The following is a 22388-nucleotide window of genomic DNA, read 5'->3' as shown; positions in this document are numbered from 1 at the left end:
AAAATCCTTCAGCCTGCTGACTGCCCAGACCCCAGCCCTCAGGGAGGAGGGTCTGATCTTGAGGGACCCAGACTTGGGGAATAGGTCCTGGGAGCTTGGGCCCTGGGGCAGCGGAGGCTGAGGCCAGGCCACTGAAGCCCATTTCTGAAAGGGGCAGGTGGGTTCTGTTGGTGGGCGGCGCGCACACCTCCCAGTGGCTGAGTTCCGGGCTCTGGTCTGTACCCTCCGAGCCCACTGTCCTTCCTTAGACCCCTACTTTGTGGCGCCTGGCTCCTGGGAGTCTGCCAGCTGGTAACTCCTGAGCACACCCCACCCGCTGAGACGAGGCTGGCCTCTCATTTGATGGGGAGGGGCGATCTGAAGCAGGCAAGTGTGGGGGGGTCCCAGCATTAGCCCACCCTGGCCCCTGCCCTCCCCACCCCAGAGTGCTCTGTCTCTGCTGCAGGCAGGGAGGGAGGAAGAGGCTTTGGAGCCTTCATGAATAACCCCTCTGGGCAACGCCATTCTGGGGGGGGGGTGCTGCAGACACAAAGGGTGTGAAAACCCCCGAGGGAGGCCGGAGCTTGGGGGTCAGGCCCTAGCTTCATTCCATGAGTCGGGGGCCAGCCTCCTTCCAGAGAGCACACTGTGGCTACACCCTCAAGCTGGGGGCACCTGGCCCATTCCCCAGCCCCGGGGAAGGAAGAAAGAAAATTACTAAGTTACTGTTGCACAGGCTCCGGTCTTCGGGACCAGTTCTCAGCCCACCTTCATCACCCACACCAGGGGCGGCCCCCTAGGGAGTGTGGGGGTGGCAGCCCTGGATCCAATGCCCCCTGCAACCTGTGTCCAGTCCCCCCATCCCCTTGGCAGGTACATGAAGGGGGTGTTGACCATAGGGAACCTCCCCCAGTCTGCTCCTCCCCTTCACACTCCCTTGGAGGTAAAAGGACAGAACCCTGCTCAGACTCCTAGGCACCAGAGAGGAGGGAGGGGCAGCGAGGAAGGGGCGGCTGAGACAGCTTGGGGCCAGGCAGGGGTTTTGGGGTTTTTTCTTTGCCTGGTACACATTGCCCAGCTATGGGCACCTTCGACCTGTGGACGGATTACCTGGGTTTGGCACGTCTGGTTGGGGCTCTGCGTGGGGAAGAGGAGCCCAAGGCCAGGCTGGACCCCCAGCCAGAGCCAACACCAGGACCAGAGAGCCAGAAACCTAGCTCACCAGAATCCTCACCAGCTCCTGAACGCCTGTGCTCCTTCTGCAAACACAACGGCGAGTCCCGGGCCATCTACCAGTCTCACGTGCTGAAGGACGAGGCAGGCAGGGTGCTGTGCCCCATACTGCGTGACTACGTGTGTCCCCAGTGTGGTGCCACGCGGGAGCGCGCCCACACCCGACGCTTCTGTCCACTCACCGGCCAGGGCTACACCTCTGTCTACAGTTACACCACCCGAAACTCAGCGGGCAAGAGGCTGGCCCGGCCTGAGAAGGCGAGAACCCAGGATGCTGGCCACCGCCGAGGAGGAGCAGCGGGCACAGCAGCAGCAGCAGCAGCAGGTGGCTGGGAGCATGATGTGGAGGGGATGGGGGGGAACCCATCGTAGGCTCATAGTTGAGCCCAGTGGGGGATTAACCACAGCACCCACCACCGGTGGAGGGGGCACCAGCTGTAGAGCTGAGGAGCAGCCTAGCAATGTTGCCAGAGTGGAGAAGTGGGAGCTGAGGTTTGCTGTGTGACCTTGGGCAAGTCACTCCCCTCTCTGGGCCCACCTGGGTAATAACATCCTTTTCCCAGGCGTGGGGTGGTCTGGCAGGGAGGTAGTGGGACCCAGTGGTGGTATCTGCCAGCAGGTACAGCAGGGGCCCTAATTCCACTTGGTGGAATTCGTGGTTTAGAAGTTGCATGGCCCCGGAACTTCCTCATTCGTTTATTCTGTGGCCAAATGGTGTGCTGGCCTGTTTGGTGCCAGGGGCCAGCAGTGGACAAGGTGGGTGGTAGAGTGGTGGTTAGAGCCGCATGCTGACTCTGGTGCGACCCAGCTGGGAGGGTCTGGAGGGCTTCCTGAGGGCAGTGCTTGGGCAGCCTGTTTCAGTTTGTTGGAAGGCTGGGAGATGGCCTTGGGGCTCGGTCAGGGATTTGGTGAAGTTCAGGGTGTCTGAGGTGTGGCTGCATTGGTGGAGAGCTGGCAGAGCACGCAGAGGGGCCCAGGGGTCTTTGGGAGTCAGGTTTGGGCTTGGGCACTGGGGAGCCACAGAAGGGGGAGGGCGGGTCTGAGTGGCGTGTGTTAGACTCTTGCCCAGGTTGGTGCCCCACAGCCCTTGGTGGGGGAGGGTGGGAGGCAACAGGTGGGGCCTTGTTTTGGATTTGCAGGGTGCAGCTCCTGGAGCTGAAGCTTGCCACATGGGGTGTGGGGTCTCCCCATCTCTGTTCATCAAACGCAGACCCCATCCCTTAGGTCTGGGTGGGGCCCAAACCCCTGTATTTCTAACTACTGCCCCAGACCAAGGCTTTCTCGAGTTGTGCAGGCTGCAATGACAAAATGTCTCAGTTCCTGGGGTTTAAAGAGAACTCCCTTCTAGCAGCTTGAAATGCGTTCAGGGAAGCGGGCTTGCAAAGGAGGGCAGGTGCAATGGCTTTGGGTACCACCTCCCCCGTGGCCCCATGGACGTGAGCTCCTCTAGGGTGGAGGCTGGAACTCCATGACCCTTCCCCTCCCTCCAGCTCTGCAGGGTGTGAAAGATTGCCTCCAGGAGCGGATCCTATGCCCTGGGATATTTTGTTAGTTGAGTTTTTTTTTTTTTTTTTGTACCAACGATTGAACCTGGGGGTGCTTAACCACTGAGTCACATCCCCAGCCCTTTTTCGTATTTTATTTAGAGACAGGGTTTTGCTGAGTTGCTTAGGACCTCGCTAAATTGCCGAGGATCCTCCTGCCTCAACCTCCCGAGCTGCTGGGATTACAGGCGCGCGCCCGGCTGTTGGTTGGTTTTGTTTGTTCCGTTTCTGCTGCTGGGGATGGAACCCCAGGCCTCCCACGTGCCCACGCCGGCCTGCGCCCCACCCCTGAGCCACATCCCCAGCCCTCCTCCTGGGGTTGGGTGAGATCCCACTGGCAGAGACTGCACTATGAGGGTGCCTAGAAATGACAGTCTTGGGTTCTTCCTTTTTCTCCTTATATTTGAGGGGTAAAGGAAACCCGCCCCCGTCCCTGGGTGTGGAGGGTGAGCCCTGACCATCATACTGTCCGAAAAACTGTCCCAAGTTCCCCGGAGCCCGGCGGCCACGAGGTGGCAGGCAGTACGATCGCCGGAGCTGGAACTCGCGAGCTTTGGGTCGGGCTCTGGGACGGGGGCGGCCCTGTTCCAGGAATGTCACGGGGCTGCTGTCTCAGGAGCAGCCCCTAGGTGGCGCCGGAGCCCAGCAGCTCGCCGGGGTTACCTCGGGAGGACTGAATCATCCTCGCCCTTGACCTTCTCCCCCTCCCCTTCCGCTCTTAACCTCCAGGTCCCAAAGGTGCCGGGAAGTCTCCAGGATCTTCGCCTTCTGCGGGCTGTCCCTCCACTTCTGCCTAGGCGGCTGGCGCGGGGAGGACAGGGGTGCCGCCTTCTCCCGGGGATGGGGACGGAGGCTCCGTGGCAGCTGGACTCCAGGGAAGACCCTCTGAGGACCCCCCGGCCCCCTCCCCAAACCTAGGCTTGAGGACTTGGGGGGCAGCGGAGGGAACTGTTAAAATGGCTGGTCCCCTGAGCTCCCTCCTCCCGCGGGGACCAGCGGCTCTCTTTTGCACTGTCCCGGGGCTGGGCAGTCGGCGCTCAATAAATGTTTGCAAGCGGACGGAGATCAGCCGCCCGGAGTCGCGGGAACTTTCTTGCTAAGGTGATCCTGGACCCAGAGGGCTGGCGGCACCCCGTCCTCTCCAGGCTGCCTTATCAGCTCCAAGTGTCCCTGTGGCTCCCCACCACCCAACTGCTCTTTGGACTTTGGGTGGCCCTGGGGTGCTGGGGTGAGCTGCTTCAGGCTGAGAAGTGGGTGGGTGGGCGGCAGGGGCAGTTGTGGTCCCGTTCACCTGCTCCTTACCAGCGCAGGTCCTTTTGGTTTGGTCACACTCCCTGGCTACCCCTCCATGTTGACATGTGAAGCGGGGGCTCCCCCTTCTAGTAGAGATGGAGGCTAGATTTAAGAGGGAACTGAGACAATTAGGCCAGGCCTCCCCCCTTGCCTTCACTAAGGAGCCCCTCAGGGAATGTTGACATTGGTGCCCTCGTGAGGAGCCATGGTGCCACCATACTGGACAGCTCAGTGCCTAGGGACACGGAGCTGGCAGGGGCGGTATCTGGGAAGGGATCAGGCCAGTGGGGGTCTTGGCCCGGAGGGTGGGAGGGAGATCAGCTAGTCTCCTGGGGGCCACTCTTTGGGGGTCACCCATTGCCTCCTCTAGCTGCGCGGGTCCTGCCGGGCAGTGGCAGCAGTGGGTCCAGCTGACTGTCCCGGTCGGGGCTCCAGCCTCGGCTCAGTCTCCAGAGTTGGGGTGGGAGCAGGAATTGGACTTGGAGGGCCTCCTGCCCTGGGCTTTGGAACTTGAACAGGGACCTAAAGCCACCCAGGAAGCGGCCTGGGTGCACTGGGGCTGGGTGCCAACTTGCAGGGGAGAGGAGGTGGTGGGAAGGAGGAGGAGCAGAGGAGGGCTCCTTAGTGACCCTAGGGCCTGTGAGGGATTTGGGGAGATGACACCCGGCGGCTACAAGTAGACTGTTGGCCTCCCAACCTGAGCCGCTGAGGCCCGAGACCCAGGGCCTGGCAGGGCAGGGGGGCCCTGGGGGGGCTCAGGAGTGACGCTGCACATCTGGCAGGTGCAGAGCGCCCTCCTGCAGTGGGCCTCCATGGCCACCGTGGGGGGGGTGGTGGGGAGGGAGGCCTCCCTGGCCAAGGAACCACGGGGAGAGGGGACTGGAGTCAGGTGCTCAACGTGCCTGAGGGAGCCAGCCAGCCACCCACATGGCTTTCTGTAAACGGGATGATGGCCTCTTGAGGGCGGCCTGCAACTGAGTTTGCATCAGCTTCCTGGCTGGCTCTGGAAGCACATTGTCCCAGGCCGGGTAGGCAGCCTCACCCCAGTGGGGTGATCTGCCACCTGGGGGAGGTTTGCGCAGGTGACACTGAATGCACACACAACCAATTCTCCCAGAGACTCGGACTCTGACCCGTGGAAGCCCTTGGGGATCCCCTGACCTGTGTCCCACCAGCAGCGCCCCCCCCCCTTCACTGGGAGGCAGGGGAGGGGGTGAGGGGCAGCAGTGCTAGAGGCTGGAGGGCGGCTGTCAAGGGACCGGAAATGCCTCCCCCAGCCGCAGGTCAGGAGGTGCATGAAAGGATCGTTTATTACTGGTCTTCCCAGAAGAAATAAAATGGAAATTGGGGGAAAGACTAAGATACAAACAACAAAGGGAGCCCTTCTCTCCTCCAGAAGGAAGCAAATTCTGAACTACAGCAACCTTGGGGAAGGAGCTTGAATTTGCAAACCCAGATAAACATCGAGGCCCGGGGTCTGGGCCCTGTTCGGAGGGCCACTTCTGTCAGGCTTCCGGCTTCCAGGAAGGCACAGCTGCCCTCCCTGTGGCCGCACAGTGGTGCTTCCTGGCTCGGGCTGCAGGGAGCTGCTGGGGTGCCTCAGGAACCCTTGGACGGAACCCTTGGACAATCTCACAAGCAAACAACATCAGGTGGCGGGGGGGGGGGGGCCTGCAGGTGGCCCACAGCAGACTGCTTGCAGCTCTCCAGCAGGTGACCAGGGTGCACAGGGAGCCTCTGGGCGCTCAGGCAGTGGCCTACAGGTCCCTCCAGGCTTGCTCCCCCCGGGAGAGGCTCTCCTTGGGTGGGTAGAGAGAGGGGGCCTTCCCTGGTGGCTTCGCCTTCCGGGAGTGGAGGCGCCTGAAGGCTTCCAGGTCTCGGTGGGCGCTCATGATCAGTCGGCTGCAGCAGAAACAGGGTAAGCTGGGGCACTACTGGTCACCACGGGATGGGGTCCCTGCCCAGAGGCACACATGCAGATGGCCCCTCGTGGTGCACGTGCACTACGCTGACACTGGGACCAGCCTAAGCAGCAGAGGGACTGTTGGCCCCTCCTCCTGAGGTCGGGGTTCCGGGGCCCAGATGGAGAGGGCCGGCCAGGCGAAGTGTCCCCTAGCCTTGCTGCCCGCCGGAGGCTCCTGCCTCAGTTCCTCCCTGCTCCCGGGTCCTCCCACCCAGCTCCGAGCCTTACTTGAGGTTGGAGAGCTCTACCACCAGGCCCTGCACGGTTCCTGTGGCATCCTCCATCCTGGGCGCCTCTGGGGCCTGGACTCCCACGCCGGGCCTGTCAGCAAGGTGGAGAGAGGAACGGCCTGGAGGGGCGTGCTGGACCCACTGTCCTCACCCTGTCTGTCTGTCTGCTCGCAGGCAGAGCCTGGTGGCCATGGCCAGCTCCATCACCAGAAGCGGGCTGCCCCAGCCGCTCCTCCCCTGTCACCATCCCCTCGGATGGAGCCTGGGCAGCTGCCACTGCCTCTCCTGGCCCCCGAGCTGGTCCTACAGGTCATCCACCTGCAGCTCAAGGGGGCTGTGGAGATGTCCCTCCCGCTGCCCGCATGACCCCCACCTCCTAGACCCTGTTTCCTCCCGGGTCTCTGCTCCAGCCACGGGGACTCCTGGCCACTGCCTGAGCACTCCTGGGACTCCCGGGCAGTCTCGCTGAGTTGTCGCTACAGCTGACCGTGACCCCTTCCCGCAGCCTTTTTGTCCCCAGCCCTCTGCCGTCTGCCTCTCTTGCTCTGTCCCCTCTCCAGGGCTCAGGGCAGTTCTGGAAGGGCCAGCCCTGGGGGACACCCATGTCTGCAGGGGATGGACGCGCCACAGTACCCACCAGATATGAGGCTTTGGCCTGTAGATGTGGCAGGACCAGAGGACCAGGCAGAGAAGTGGGGGCCTCCCTGGGTGGCTGGGGTGGCCCTGTTGGCCTCAGGTCAACTGCTCTCAGGCCTCAAGCCTCCACCCCCAGGCCTGGTCACACCTGCCCCAGTCACACCAAGGTGCCCTGCTTCCCTGGGTCTTAGCCTTTCTCAGGTCTCGTCAGGCTTGGGCCACCAACCAGACCCCAGGGCCCTCTCTGGGGGCTTCTGGACATCCCTGAGCGGGTGAGGCTGCTGGGAGAATCAGACACGAAATCTCCCTCCTCCTGCTCTCCCACTGGGGCCACTGTGACCAAACAACCTCCGGTCCACCCCAGGTGTCGTGTGGGTGCTGTCAACAAGTGGCCCGAGAGGCACAGAGTCTACAGGGCAAGAGGCGGGAACCTGCCACCCCACCCTGCTGCAGGAGGGAGAGGGAGAAGAGGAGGCAGAGGAGGAGGTCAGGCGGGGGTGGGGTTGGGGGAGCAGAGGAGAGAGATGGAAGGAGGAGGATAGAAAAGGAAAAGGCGGCAGATAGGCAAGGCCCAGGGCTGCACCGTGACCCTCCCTCCACGCTCACCAGAGAGAACCAGAAACTCGGCCATAAATAATCGACAGCTCTGCCCTGAGGCAGGTTCGAGTGCAGGGTAACAGGAGAGGATGGCCGCAGACAGGGCGGTGGGGCTGGGGACCAGCACTCTGCTGGCTGGAGGGACATCACTATGGTCTGCAGCATGCGGTGCCCCCAGGTGGAGTCACTGGAGGCCTGCCCAGTGCCAGGGCTGGGAACAGCCCCAAGTCTCGGCTCACAGTCCCCAGCCTGCCCCGGTTCTCCCCACCATAAGGGACACGGAGAGCTCGTGCCCCTCTCCCGGGGACCCGCGTGCACGTGGGTCAGAACAACCCACAGACCCGGAGGCCTGTGCAGGGGCCCAGGACCCTGGGGTCCCAGGGAGAGGGGCTGGATCAGATGCAGACTCCTGGCCACCGTTCGCCGCTCTGGGGGAGCAGGTGACACAAGCAGTTTGAAGGATGGGGCTCCCTTTTGGAGGGAGGGTGGGAGACCCAGCAAGGGCGGTCAGGGCCCTGCCTGTGGCCCTCCCTGGCCCAGCCGGACCCTGGGTCGTGCACACCCCCATGCCTACCTCGGCTGGACCTGAGCCACCATGACAAGGTCTACCCTGGCCCGTGGGCTGGGGTCGGGCCAGCAGAGGCCTGACTCACTCCCTGCAGGAGAAACCTGGAAGGAGAGAGCAACATGTGAAGGACAGCCCGGCATGGGGACAAGAGTCACACTGGGACCTAGGCTTGGCCTCAGCCTGCTGGGGTCACCACGGCTGGCTGGGCCTCCTGCAAAGGACAGGTGGCAGCAGGGGACGCAGCCAGCCCAGCCTTCCTGTCCTGTTGGGTGTGGTGGCACTCCACTGAGGGCACCCTTGTCCCTGACAACTGCACACATACTGTGTGTCCCGAGACTTTAAAGGCCACAAGTCATGCAGGAACACGGAGGCACCTCAGTGGCTGCAGGAGCCACGTGCACCCTATTGAGACAAGATGTTGCCACGTGTCTCCAGGGAAAAGTCCTTGGGAGTAGGGGGGAAAGCCAGGCAGCCCGGGAGGCCTAGGGATGGAAACGGCAATGGCAGTTTAGTTTTTGTGGAAATGTCAACCACCTCGAGGTGACATGTTCCCCCAAGGGGAGGCAAAGCGGCTGAGGTTTGGAGTTTGAAACCTATGTCCCTGCTGGCAACCTCCACGAGTCCCCTCCTCTGACAAAGGGTGTGTGTCCACCCCACCCCGCAGCTCTCTCCAGGAGTCTTCGCTCTGTCCCCAGGTGCCCCTGCCCATGCCAGGAAGCACGGCCTCTGCCTTCCCGCCGCGGGCCATCCACGTCCCTCCCATGCGAACCTGCTTGGTGGCTGGGTCGCCCTGACTTGCTGGGGAACGCCCTGTGTCAAACCAAACATGCCCAGGCGTCGGGCAGCCCTGTTAGGGCAGCACGTCCTCCTGGGCTGGCACTGCTGCCGAGTCTGACCATTCTGGCTGTCTGCCCGGTCCCCACAATCCTGCTGGGTTTTTTCCTCTTTTTTTCCCCCGGGGCTGGGGACAGAACCCAGGGCACTGCACACGTGCTCCACCACTGCACACCCACCCCTCAGCTCCTCCTCAGCCTGTGCTGTGCTCTGCCCGTGTCTCCTGAGAACCCTCCTTACGCGCCCAACGGCCCAGGACAGAAAGCTCGCCACAGGGGTGCCACCCGGAATCGGGCTGCTGTGTCCCGCGGGGCAGGGACCAGGCTGCTCGGTGGCTGCGGGCGCCCCAGCACCGAGCAGGTGCTTCCTGACAGACACTGAAGGAAGCTTTGGAAACATCTCGATAGGGGTTGGGGTGCAACTCAGGCGGGGAGCCCTTCCTAGCGTGCCCGAGACCCCGGGTCCCATCCCCGCCACAGAGAAAGATAAAGAAGAAGCTCTTCTCGGTCAGCCAAGAAGCACACTGGCCCACACTCCAGAACAAGTGCTGAAGCGCAGTGTTAGAATTAGGTAGACCAGATGCCACCCCGGGCCCCTCCCCTCCAGGCTGTGTCACCTCCGGGAGGTGCTCAACCTCCTTGGCCTCTGTGCTGCACACAGGGTGTGGGAAGAGAACTGCCCACCTCCCAGGGAGTGGCCATGGCTCTTGGCTGGGCTCGGGGGTGCCAGCAGCCGGGGATGCTGCCCTTCCCCCCAAGAGGGCAGGGCTGAGCAAGGCAGCCACCTGCCCAGGCAGGTGACCATAAATGGCTGGCACAGGATCAGCAGCCAGAGGAAGCACAGCCCTTCCCAAAACTCCAGCAGAAAACACAGTAACTGTGCATTTTGAAAAGAATCCCATCAAGACCCTCAGGTGACCCTGCAAAGGGGCAAGGACTCTTCTAGTTCAGGAGTGAAGTCCCCTCCCCAGGGTCAGCTATGAGGTGGGCTAGGCCCTGGCATCTTCAGGTCGCCCTCTTGGTCCACTGCCTTCAGTGAGCTCCCTGGGAGCCGGGAGCCAGGGGCAGGTGCTGGAAGGTGGGGTGGGTGGGCACGAAGCTGCCAGGGCCTAGCCCACCTGGAGCTCCTGTTCAGGTGGGGGACCCCAGGCTGACAAAGTGCCTGTCTGTCACCATCCTGGGACCCCTCCCAGAACGGCAGTCCTGCCCATCTGGAAAACCGTGGGCACCACAGCCACGACTCAGACCCCCTCTCCCCCATTCCTTTACCAGGTCACGTGGAAGGCCACCATGAGCCCTCGCCCCCTGCGTGGCCCTTGCTCTGGAATGGTCTGTCGACAACAGGGAAGTCCTTACCTGCTCAGGTGGGGCTTCGAAGCCGGCGCCCTCCAGGGCCTCCCGTATCTGGCTGTCGGGCAGAAAGCCCAGCTCCAGGTCTGAGGAAGCGGGGGGGTGCTGGGGCTGGCCTGCTGCTTCTGCAGAGGGTTCCGGGCTGCCCAGGGGGACTCCGGTCTCTGGGGGAGGGTCACCCACTGTGTCTCTGAGCTCCAGCAGACCAGAGGCTCCGGGGGACAGACTGAGCTCCTTCAGAACTTGTTCACGGCCCTGGCTGCCTAACCCCGCTGCCCGTCTGTCCACGGGCCGTGTGCACATCCGTCCTGGCCCCTCTTGGACAGGGCTGGGCCTCGGTACCTGACCCACATCTGGACCCATCTCCAGGGCTAGGTGGCCAGAATCCTTAGCACCCACTGAGGGCGTTTGGTTCCCAGAAGCTGGAGCCAGGAATCCTAGAGGGCTCGATGACATGTCACCCTGGGGACCACCCTCCAGCCCCAGGTCTCCTCTGCCTGCTGTGGTGTCTTCAGCAAGAGGCGCACAGTCCAGCTCGGCCGCACTGCAGCCTCTGCCAGGGGCCTGCCTGCTGGGGAAGGCCTGTCCACCTGGCCCGGCCACCTCTGGGGTTCGCTGGTCCATCTCAGTGGGGTCCGCGCTCAAGGAAGTGCATCCTGGGCTGCTGTGGCTCTGCCCTGCTTCCCCACCTGACCCTCCGGGTATCTGCCTGGGGTCAGGGAGGTCCTGGCCCACGTTCCAGGTTTTCAGGTGTGGAGTGGTCAGGCTCAGCTCCTGAGCAAGGCCCACTGCAGGAGCAGGTGCTGCAGTGTGGGGGCGGCTGGCTCCCTCGTCCCTGGGCACCCAGGGCAGCTCAGCCCCTGACCCGCCCTGGGCCCCTCCCCCCGGGGGGGCTCCTCTGTCTGGCCCCTGCCCTCCAGCATCACTGCCTGGCAGGTGCCCTTTCTGGCCACGATCGCCTAGAACCCAAGCCATCTCTGCCTCAGGCCTTCTGTTCCCCAGGTTTCCACCAGCCATCATGCTGTTGCTTTGCTCCAACAGGCGGTTCTGACTGGCTCTCTCTGGGTGGGAGGGCCCGGTCCCCACTTCTGAAGAGAACAGGGACTGGGAATCCCCCCTGCCAGGTACAGGTGTCTCGAGGTTCTGGCCACTCTGCTCAGAGCAGGGGCTGTCTGCCTGTGTCTGCTCTCCAGGTCCCCTGGCCTCCTGGAGAGCGAGCCCCAGAGACTCCTGCAGCAGCAGGCTCCCCGCCTGCTGGGCACTGGGCACTGGCAGTGTGTCCTGTGGGGAGAGAGAGAGTCAGCCACTGGGCCTTCGATCATCAAGCACTTTGAAGGTCCTTCTAGTTGTTACCACCCGTCCAAGGACTCGGACACTGTACCCACCACCGTGTACCACCCCGGGCACCAGTACCAGGGCAGGGCAGAACCTGGAGCTGGGGCCTGGAGAGGGAACTGAGCACAGAAGCCTCCCCTCCCACCAGCCCTTCTCCTGGCCTGCGCTGATGGGGAGATCAGGGATAGAAACATCCAGGGGGCAGGGCCTGGGAGCACAGCCTTTGCCTACCGTGCACGAGGCCCTGGGTTCCACCCCAGCACCACAAAAAAATAAGCAATTTTAAAAGGACTGATTACATATTGAAATAACAGTATTTTGGACCTACTAGCTTAAATAAAATATATCATTAAAATACATAAATTCTGGTAAAACACACGTGACATTTCCCTGTTAGCCTTTACCACACACCTTCAATTCACAGTGCTGGGATGGAGCCCAGTTTCCCCCACGGTAACCTCTTACATCACTCAAGGACAACAGCACTGCGCAGGCACTGATGTGGAGAAGACCCCCGGGCACCGTCTCCCCGGTGGTCTGGCTGGCGTCTGTGTGTGTGGTCAGCTCTATACGGCGCTCTCACTTATGGAGATCTGCGTGTCAACAGACTGAACACGCCTCACATCATCATGGGGACCCCTCTATACCAGCTGCTCCCCTCCCCCCGACTCTGCCCATTCTCTCTGATCCCTGGCAACCACTAATCTGACCTGCACCCCTACAATCTCCTTTTTGCTGTTATTGCTGGTCCTGGGCACTGGACGGAGGGCAGTTTACCACTGAGCTACATCCCTGGTCCTTGTTGTTTTTTATTGTTGTTGAAGGTTTTGCTCAGTTGCTGAGGCTGACTCTGAACTTGCGATCCTCTGCCCTCAGTCTCCCAAGTTGCTGGGACTGCAGGCATGTGCCACGGTGCCCAGCTAAAATCTTTTTTTAAATTTTTTTGCAGGGTTAGGGATAGAAACCAAGGTCCCTCACGTGCTAGGCAAGTGCTTTGCCGCCATGCCACACCCCAGCCCCACCTCTGTAGTTTTGTCATTTTAATAATGTCTACAAACGGATGCCTACCATATACAACCTTCTAAGGTCGGCTTTTTACACTCCGCGTGACACCCCACAAGTCTATCCAAGTTGTTCAATGTGTCACTATTTAACTTGGTCCTCTTATTGCCAGTCATGGTCTAGGAAGGATCCCTCCACTGAAGATTATCTGGGGTGTCCCCAGTTTGGGCCAATGACAAACAGCTTCTGTGAGTGCCCACTATCCACTTTTTCAGGGGCATGTGTTCCCAGAGATATTGTCACACACAGAATTCATGACAGCAAGAACAACTGTAAGACCCCTGAGCAGCAGAGGGCTTTGGGGCAGCATGGGCTGCTCTTCTGGGTTTTTCTGTCCCACCCAACCTGGGGAAGAGGCTCTGGCCTCCACGCCCATGGTGCAGGCACTGCTGTCCTGCCTCCAGAAGGCCTCAGACTGCCAGCTGTGTCCATCATACATCTGGGGCACGATGCACTGAACGCTGGAGCAGAGAGGCGGACTAGTCACTGCCAACGGATTGACAGACCCAACCTGATCTTTTCTTAAAATTGGGAGCAATCTCGCCACAAAGCCATGAAAAGATAATTTCGGCTTTACTATAAATTACTGCAAATTCTGAACCTGCTTGGAATGCCTGCCTGTGCCTTGAACTCACCCATGCCTGGCTCTCTGACCAGATAGCAGCCCTCTCTAAACTTTAGTGACGCCTCACAAATCTTGGCCTTCCCTGGCCAGATACCGACCCTCTCTGAGGCTCTAATGACCTTCAAAAATTCTGACGTTAGGGCCAGCAAAAAATGTAAACTACCATTAGTGTGATGCTCGTCAGAGTTCTGTTATCTGTAACCCCCCCTTTCTGGGCTATAAAGCTGGGCTGCAGGAGAGCTGGGGGGCTGTCTTGTTCCCAAGACAGGGAGGGAGAGGCAGCCCGGCCGGTCGAAATAATAAGCTTGCTTTAATTTGATTTTAATTGGAGTCAGTGGTCTTTTCTTGCGTCCTGGTTGAACTCGAATATCAAGGTTAAAGTGCTCCAAGAAGCTGCACTGGAAGCTGGGCGGTGGCACAGGCCTGTAATCCTACTACTCAGGAGGCTAAGGCAGGAGGATGGCAAGTTCGAGGTCAGCCTGGGAACCCCGTAAGACCCTGTCCCACGAGGAGGATGTAGCCCTGTGGTGGACTTTCCGAGCATGTGCAAGGCCCCGGGCTCAAGCCCTAGTTTGGCAAAACAACAGTAACAGAGGCCACCCGGGTGCGGAGCGCTGCCTGGTGATCTTCAGGGGCTTACCGAGCTCACGGCCCCGTTTTCAGGGTCCTCTTCCCTTGTTTCTGCTTTTCTTGTCCCTGTTTTCCTGGGTTTTGCAAACTGGGGGACAAATCTTCCGACTGAGTTCTGTAAATCAGACACAAGCAGCAGCAATAAAGGAAAATGAGGTCTCAAAAGAAAAGCAACCCCAACCCGTTCCTTTCTTGCGGCTTCAAACGTGGCTCCCGCCCTCCTTCCCTCCAGCCCAGGGGGCCATGAGCAGCTGCTGACGCTGGCTAAGTGCTTAAGGAGGGTCTCGCACATACAGGAAACCATAAAAGAGGCTCACCTGGGAAGGAGGAAGGGGAATCGGCTCCTTTTCTGGCTGCCCGAGGAGCCTGGAGGCAGCTCCTGTTTCCTCATGTGGGGAGCTGAGCGGAGAAAGACAAAATGGAGGAGGACGTCCTTCTCCAGGACTGTCACTTCGCACAGTAAGACAAAGGGCCCAGAAAAGTGGTGCCCAGAGCCTCCCAGAACAGAGGCCCCGGAACACCTGCTTTAAAAGAATGCAATGAAGCCGGGTGCCATGGTGCCTGCCTGAAAGCCCAGCTACTTGGGAGGCCCAGACAGGAGTATCCTGAGTTCAAAGCCAGCCTGGGCAACTTAGCAAGATCCTGTCTCAAAGAAAGAAAAACAATAATAATAATAAAGGACGGGATGGAGGAGGGAACAAATGGTATAGAAATATGGTCTATACACACAATAGAATATTATCCAGTCATAAAAAGTCGCAGCATGGACAGACTGGAGGACACCAAGTTAAGTGGGATAAGCGAGGCACAGACAGTGCTGCAGGGCATCACACTGACAGCTGAGAACAGTGGCCTCCTAAAGTGGAGGGTAGCAGGGTGGTCACCAGGACCTGGGAGGGATGGAGGGGAAGGTGGGCAGGGGAGGGCTAATGGGCACGGGGTGCGGAACGACAGAAGGAACCTGAGCCACCCCAGCCCCAGGGAGGAGTGGCTCTAGGGCTCTGTAGCACAGTGGGAGGTGGCTGAGGCCGATGGCCATCAGTTGTGTATTTCAACCCAGCGAGGACAGGATTCTGAATGTTCCTAACACAAAGGAAATGACGTCTGGGTGACGATACGCGAATGATGCTGATCTGAGGACACCGTACCCACGGCCTGCAACACCACACTGTGCCTGATTATATAATTTAAAATTTCAGAAAATAGCTTTTAGGGTCTGCGGGGGGATGGAGCCCAGTGATACAATACTTGTCCAGCACATGTGAGGGTTTTATCCTCAGTACCACACAGAAGAAAGGAAGGACGGTCGGGAGGGAGGAAGGGAGGAAGGGAGGGAAAAAAGAAAAGAAATTTAAATTTGGGAGGTGTTCTGGCAAGATTTCTCTTCTCCACACAGTCTTTCTTTTTTCTTTAGTGGAGCCGGGGATTGAACCCAGGGCCTCGCACGTGTTAGGCAAGCACTTTACCACTGAGCCCAGCCCGGCCTCGCATAGCTACTTTAAGCTGTTTGTTTTATGCAGTTCTATTCTGTGTATTTTCCAGTGCATGTGAAACCTTTTTAAAAATACATTAAAAAGGGCTGCAGTTGCATGTAGCTCAGTAGTAAATATATACATATATATTTTTAAGATATATACGCACATATTTAGCTGGCCACAGCCTTGCTTCTCCTGACTGCAGTATGCCCTTCCTGCGCTGCCGTCCTCCCAGGTACAGTGCTCTGGGGTCTCCAGTCAGGGATTCAGCCAGTCATGGATTGAGAATATCAAGAAAAATCTGTGTTTACACTGAACACGTACAAACATCTTCTTGTCATTAATTCCCGAACAGCCACAGCGCAGTCTAGCAACTGTTCACATAAAGCACCGTATCAGGTATGAAGAGTCCCAGGGAGATGACTGAAAGTCTACGGGAGGATGTGCTGAGGTGCCATTTTACACAAGGGACTGGAGACTCGCTGATCTGGTATCTACCAAGGCCCTGGAACCAATTCCCCGTGGACCCCACGTGACGATGGCACGTGGATCAGTCCCATGGACAGACGAGGCTGTTCGTGAGCTGTTTCTTTTCTTTTCTCTTCCCCCGCCAGCTTCTGTCATTGTTGAAAACATACGGGGACCAAAAATCCATAATGGTTACGAGCACAGGAACCAGCCCCAGCCAGACTCCCAGTCACCCAGCTCCAGCCCAGGGGCCGCGGGCCAGTCACACCGTCTCCCTGGGCTCTCAGGGACCTCACCTGGGAGCTGGGGACAAAGCGCTTGTTAGCCACTGGCCGTTACTGACTGTTTTACTAGTTAGCACAGCACAGACCAAGGGCCACCCTGTTCTTTCTTTTTTTTTTGTTTCGTTTTTGTGGTTCTCAGGATGCAACCCAAGGGCGTCCACCTTGAACTACATCCCAGTCCTTCTTATTTTGAGACAGGGTTTCGCTACGCTGCCCAGGCTGGCCTAGAACCCATGACCCCCTGCCTCAGCCTCATGAAGCGGGGATCACAGGCGAGCACGCTGCACCCAGCTCCCAACCTTCTCAATCAGGGAGGAGGAATACAGAACAGGGATCTGACCCCGTGCAGAACACCACATTGCCTTCCATGACCTGCACAATTTAACCCTACCTGTCCCCACGGTGGAAACAGCAGCTCTCCTCACCAGTGAGGACAGCTAACGGCAGCAAGATCCCATGGCCCTGAGCTCCAGGAGGGCTCACGGCATGGACAGGTCACCCTGGCCCACTCCCCTGTGCGTCCTTGTCCATGGGACTGCTCTGCGGTCCAGTGGCAGTGGGGAAGCCTGATGGCCTGTTCCAACCACCTACCTGGAGACAGCCCCTCCTGGCTCCTCCCCGGTCAACTCTGTAAAGGCCACAGGTCCTGAGCTGTCTTCTGACTCTTCAGGGTGGTGCAAATGGCCCGAGTCGGGACTCTCCGGGCCCCCCTTAGAGTGCCCCAGCCTTGGGTTCTTTGGGGGTTTAGGAGGACGGACTCCTTCTCCTGGTTTAGAGACAGAGGGAGATGGAGGGGTGGGGATGTTGGAGCACGCACTGCCACGGCTGAAGAACCACCCGGCAGGGTCACTGCCGCACTGGGAGCCACCAGGCTTATCCTGAGGGCATGAAGCCCCTGCTCTGACGCTGCTACCCAGTGAGAGGAGATGCAACCTGTCCCAGAGACCCACTCCCATTCACAGCCACGGGGCTTCTGACCAATGGCCTGGTCTGTCTCCAAACCACGTGGGACTACCTCACCAGACACCCCTCTCTCCAGGGAAGAGGTGAGAGGCTATGTGGCAGGTCCCACTGCAGAGGGGCTGTCCCTCACTTCTTAGAGCCTTCCCTGTCCAGCCCATGGCCCTCTCCTATTCGCTTGGTGGCTTTTCTGGAAGTATTTGAGACTTGAGGTCATCTCCTGTCTCCCCCACTTCGATTGGGCTGCATGTGAGAAGAGGCCCTGTCTCGCTCTTTTCCCAAGTGACTAGAGGATGTCTTGGACACTGTTGGTGCTCAATAAATGCATAGAAGACCAAATAAGTACATGTAGAAAACATCCATCACCAGACGCAGATGAGACTAAGTCACGGACCACGTTTTCCTAGAGTCACCTGCAGAATATCTGTCCTAGGAAAAATAGGACTGAGGGGTAGAGGGTGCAGGAGGCCACCTCTTAGTCCCTTTGGCCATCTCTTAGTCCCTTGTACCTCTGCATTCCTTTCCCCATCACTAAAGGCAACTGGGCTAGGTCCTTTTCTTGCTCTTGACAGTCTAAGAGTTCTTGTCAATATCAGTTAAAGAAACCCCCTTTACACAGAAACTGCCAATCACAGCTTGCCTGTGAGGCCTCCCCTCTCCTAGGCCCATCCCAATCCTGTGTTCAACGAACAAGTGTAGATGCTATGGAATTCCACACCAGACGCTGTCCTAAGAACTTGTGTGTTGAGACTTCGATGTAGGGGACCTCAGTAATCCCAGGGATTACTGGTCTTACAATCTTACCGATGAGAAAGTCGAGGCCAAGGAACCAAGACTGGATGCAGTCCAGCTCTGCAGCCTGCACACTGGAGGCCCGAGCACTTAGGGGGCACCATATGGACTGGGCTCTGACCCATCAGGGAGAGCCAAGAGACAAAGCAAACCCAGGTGTCGCTTTCCCGATTCAATCAGATAGGTTCTCCACAAAATCAGCTCCACCCCCCCCTACACATCTGGAAGAAGCCCATAAATGAGTCCCCCACCCGACGCCCACAGCTAGGGTCCTCACAGTCCCTCACCAGCTCTTTGTGCTCCCCTAAACCCCAGTAACTCTCCAGGAATTTTTTTCCCAGTGAGGGGATGGAACCCAGGGCCTTGCATGTGCTAGGAAGTGCTCACCACTGGCCCCCCCCCCCAGCCCCCCCTGTGGTAACCTCTCCTCCCTCTGGCTGCTGTGGTTCCTGAGCCCGTGGAGAACTCCATCCATCTGCTGTGTGTGACCAGCTCTCTCCATGAGAAGCATTTCCCTTTCCCCTGACTGGCCCCGGAGGGGCCCCAGGGCTGGAACGGATCTGTAGTACCCTTGGATCTCATCCTTGCCTCACCCGGCCCCCATCAGGTGCCCATCGCAGTGAACTATGAGCCACCAGGAAGCTTCCTACGGACGTTTCTTATACAAACACGTACCCACCTGTGGTCTGCCAGAGAAGGAAAGGGGGGAAAAAGAAGAAAGAAAGAAAGCAGCTTTGTTTATTTGGTTCCTTAAGACTGATTCCCAAACATTAGCTCGTTTGGCTGATTCAATGGACATTTGTACCAAATAAAAAGCAAAAACATCAACAGAAGAGCAGAGCCTCCCATTTCCTTCCTGTGGTCTGTCCCCGTGGGACTAATTCAAGATAAAATAAGGCAGAACCTTGTGTTCACTACCAAAGACTGAAGACACCGGGAGGGGGGGGCCTCTTTCACGACCTGCCAGGATCTTCTTTTTCTGTGGACACACAGCAAGAGCCACCCAGGGCAGCCCAGAGGTCCGCGGAGCTGGGGAGTCCTCTGCCAAGACAGTCCCCAAATGACCCAGCTTTCCCTCCAAGGTCAGAGAAATCCCTGTGCCTCCAAGTAGCCTGTTGCTCATCTCCGCACGAAATATGTTCAATCTATCAACCATTTCCTTTTTGTCCCACATCTGAGGGGGAAAAAATGAACAAATTCATTCAGTTCGCCACTTGCTACATAAGAAAATTAGTTCTAAGTTTTTGTTTTTTTATGTGGTGCTGGGGAATGAACCCAGGGCCTCACGTGTGCTAGGCAAGCGCTCTACCACTAACGCACAACCCCAGCCCGATTTCTAATTTTTTTTAATATTTATTTTTTTTTTAGTTTTAGGTGAACACAATATCTTTATTTTGTTTCTATGAGGTGCTGAGAATCAAACCCAGTGCCTCATGCATGCTAGGCGAGCACACTACCACTTGAGCTACATCCTAGCCCCCAATTTCTAAATTTTTAAGAAATTTATGTTACCTTAGACAGTGATAGGGACCTGAAGTCATCCAAGCAATATTGGGTGTTTCTTCTTCCAGTGAAGAAACTGTTTTGTTTTTTCAGTGCTGGGGATGAACCTAGGGCCTTGTGCACGCTGTGTAAGTGCTTCACCATTGAGTGACACCCCAGCCCTCATGTGTGTGTATTAACAAGTAAAGGTAGACATGACACACTGAGAAGTGGAAAACAGCAGCCACACATCAGTATGGGTGACGATTCTGTTTTTCAATAAAAGTATTCCATCTGTATATAGTCAGCCCTCCACATCTGTGACCAGTTCCTCATCCACAGATTCAACCAACCACGAATGGAAAACATGCAGGAAAAAAATGTCTGTGTCTTGAACATGTGCAGGCTTTTTTTTGCCTCGTCACAATTCTCTAAACAATGTAGCTTAAAAGCAATTCACGTGTCTTCACATCATGCTAGGTATTATAGGTCACCTAGAGATGACTGAAAGTCTACAGGAGGATGTGTAGGTTATAGGCAAATTCTTTGCCTGTGTGTGTGCGTGCACGTGTGATACTGGGAAGTGAACCCAGGAGCATTCTACCTCAGAGCTACATCCCCAGCCCTTTTGTTAAAAAAAAAAAAAAAAGTATTTTAAGACAGGGTATTGCTAAGTTGCCAAGGTTGGCCTCGAACATGTGATCCTCCATCCAGCCTCCCAAGTTACTGGGAGGCTACAGGAATGCGCCACTGTGCCCAGTTACTTTGCCATTTTATATAAGGAACTTGAGCATCCAAAGACTTCGGTGTCTGCTGTGTGTCTGACTAGCTCTGGAGTCAATCTCCTTGTACAAGGAAAAAGTCCGGAAGAAGTAGTGCACTGAGGTGGCTTTCTTGTTTTTTACAGTTGGAACATCATCTATGTTTGTGCTGTATGTTAATGTTGGGGAAACCGGGGAAAGGGCAGACAGAACTCCCAAAACTACTTTTGCAAACTTGTCGATAGGCCCCAAATTATTTCAAAATGAAAAGCATCTTAAAAGTAAGCAAGGGGGTTGGGGCTGTAGCTCAGAGGCAGAGCGCTTGCCTTGCACGTGTGAGGTACTGGGTTCGATCCTCAGCACCACATAAAAATAAACAAATAAAATAAAGGCACGCTGTCCATCTACAATTACCAAAAAAAAGCAAGGACACCAGGCACAGAGATTCACCCAGGAGGCTGAGGCAGGAGGATCCCAAGTTCAATGCCAGCCTAGGCAAGTTAGTAAGACCCTGCCTCAAAATAAAAAAATAAAAAGGTCAAAGAATGTAGCTCAGAAGCACCCCCTGAGTTCAATCCCTAGTTAAAAAAAAAATCTGCAAAAATAATCACTGACAGCACAAACGTGTGTGATCTTTACAAATGCTAATTCGTGTGTGGGTTCAAGGCAGGTTTCCCTTAACCTGGCACCATCAGTAAACATCTGTGCCTGGATCACTCTGCACTACAGGGGACTGTCCTGGGCATTACAGAACTGTGAACGGCAGCCCTTACTTCCACCCACTAGATGCCAGTATTATCTGCTCCACACAAAATTTAAAAAATGTCTTAACAATTGTCCCCCCACCCCTTCCCAGAACCACTGCTCCAGGTGGTTCTGGTAGGTAGGTGTGTTTATTATTCCCAATTTACAAAATGGTGAAACTGAGTCACAGAGTAAATCAATCTCGATCACAAAGTGATGGGAGTTGGGATGAACCCAGATTTTTGGCTCCACAGTGAAACTCGGCCCCACTCCAGATGGCCTTGCAGCACATCAAGCTCTCTTCAGGGGTCCTCCTGGGAGTGGCTGCACTGCTGCTCTGAAACCTGGGGTGGGGGCATCTCTAGGCAGGGGGACCCCAAGAGGCGGGTGGAAGTGCCAAAGAACTCCCACTCTTTATCTCATTCCCTTCTCCACAGTTTCTGTTTTTTTAATTAGGCTGTGTTAGATCATCTTTTAAGGAGCTTGGGACACTCACATTAGCATTTCTACAACAAATAAGTTCGGTGTTCACCCTATAAGCAGACAGCAATCAAGAAGTGCCAACTTGGACGGGGGGTGCAGCTCAGTGGTGGAGCGCTTCCCCAGAGGCAGCAGGTCCTGGGTTCAACCACAACCTCTAACCCCCAAAGATCCAACTCCAGTGAACCAAATACCTGAGGTCCGAAGCTTCTTCCTCTTACTCATTTTACTTTTCCCTTGAGAAATCTGTGAACAAACGAAATCTCTCGTTGTTAACACAGTAGTCTCTGTCCCTATCCAGTGGTCCTGGCTGAGGGCAGAGCCTTCCCCACCACCACCCAGGCCCATCTGGCTGCCCCCACAGGTCAGCTGAGTCCCAGCAGGACACAGGGTTACAGTCACCCTGGGCCACACTGGTTGGAAAGGGCATCCTCCAGGGAAGCCCTGCGGCCCCAGCTCTTGTCCCTACGTGGGAGCATGCTGGGAACTTGCTGGGAACCTCCTTCCCTGCCTTAGGCTGTGGCCCTTTGAGGCACACGGGGAGACCTTGAAGAAGCCACTGTGGGCCTACAAGGCCACATGGGAACTTCTGGGGCCCTGAGGGGATGCTGGGGCTTTGGAGGGACAGCAGTGGCCAGAGGCCAATTGCTTGCAGCCTTGGGGGCCAGGCAGGCCGAAACCGACCTGCGCCACCGATGTCGTCCAAGTCCCTCTGTGCAGCAGGAACGGCGTCTGCCTGGACCTGCTGGGGAATAGGCGCCTGGATTATCTGCGTTACGTTGATTTCTTTAGTTCTCCATCCCCCAAGCAAATGGCCACACTGGCCCTCAAGGCGACCTGGTGGCCTGGAATCTGAAGCAGGGGGATCTGGACGCCGGAGGCCTGGGTCCTGGGCACAGTGGCCCCGGCTCCCCGAGACTTGCCCCACAATAACACTACTTCTGCCACCAAAAAGTGAGGAGCTCTGGCTGCAGGACTTTTAAGAATCACAGGGCAGCCTGCGCCCCTCAAACCTGCGCGCGCCCTACCTCTTTTCCCGCGCCCCACGAGGCCCCGCCCCGCGC

At 57.5% G+C, this 22388-nt stretch overlaps 2 protein-coding genes across 2 annotated transcripts; one reads left to right on the top strand and one right to left on the bottom strand.

Annotated features, from left to right (window-relative positions):
* Positions 1-1049: 1049 nt before the first annotated feature.
* On the top strand, positions 1050-3844 carry Nanos3 (nanos C2HC-type zinc finger 3). Its single transcript, XM_046436399.1, has 2 exons — positions 1050-1537; positions 3486-3844. The coding sequence occupies exons 1-2, from the start codon at positions 1060-1062 to the stop codon at positions 3551-3553; spliced, it is 546 nt and encodes a 181-aa protein (XP_046292355.1). The 5' UTR covers positions 1050-1059; the 3' UTR covers positions 3554-3844.
* A 1497-nt stretch (positions 3845-5341) lies between these two features.
* On the bottom strand, positions 5342-22354 carry Brme1 (break repair meiotic recombinase recruitment factor 1). Its single transcript, XM_058576697.1, has 9 exons — positions 22009-22354; positions 21519-21570; positions 16697-16871; positions 14196-14277; positions 13889-13993; positions 10233-11507; positions 8050-8144; positions 6241-6333; positions 5342-5951 (listed from the first exon to the last, which is right to left on the bottom strand). Exons 2-9 carry the CDS (start codon positions 21547-21549, stop codon positions 5807-5809), a joined length of 2001 nt encoding a protein of 666 aa, XP_058432680.1. The 5' UTR covers positions 21550-21570; positions 22009-22354; the 3' UTR covers positions 5342-5806.
* Between the last annotated feature and the right edge of the window lie 34 nt (positions 22355-22388).

Source organism: Marmota monax, unplaced genomic scaffold (assembly GCF_021218885.2).
Source record: "Marmota monax isolate L192 unplaced genomic scaffold, Marmota_monax_Labrador192_F-V1.1 WCK01_AAM20220418_F8-fsc00021, whole genome shotgun sequence".
Classification (NCBI taxonomy): domain Eukaryota; kingdom Metazoa; phylum Chordata; class Mammalia; order Rodentia; family Sciuridae; genus Marmota; species Marmota monax.
The sequence above is the reverse complement of the archived record's forward strand: the minus strand, read 5'-3'. Positions and strand labels throughout refer to the sequence as shown.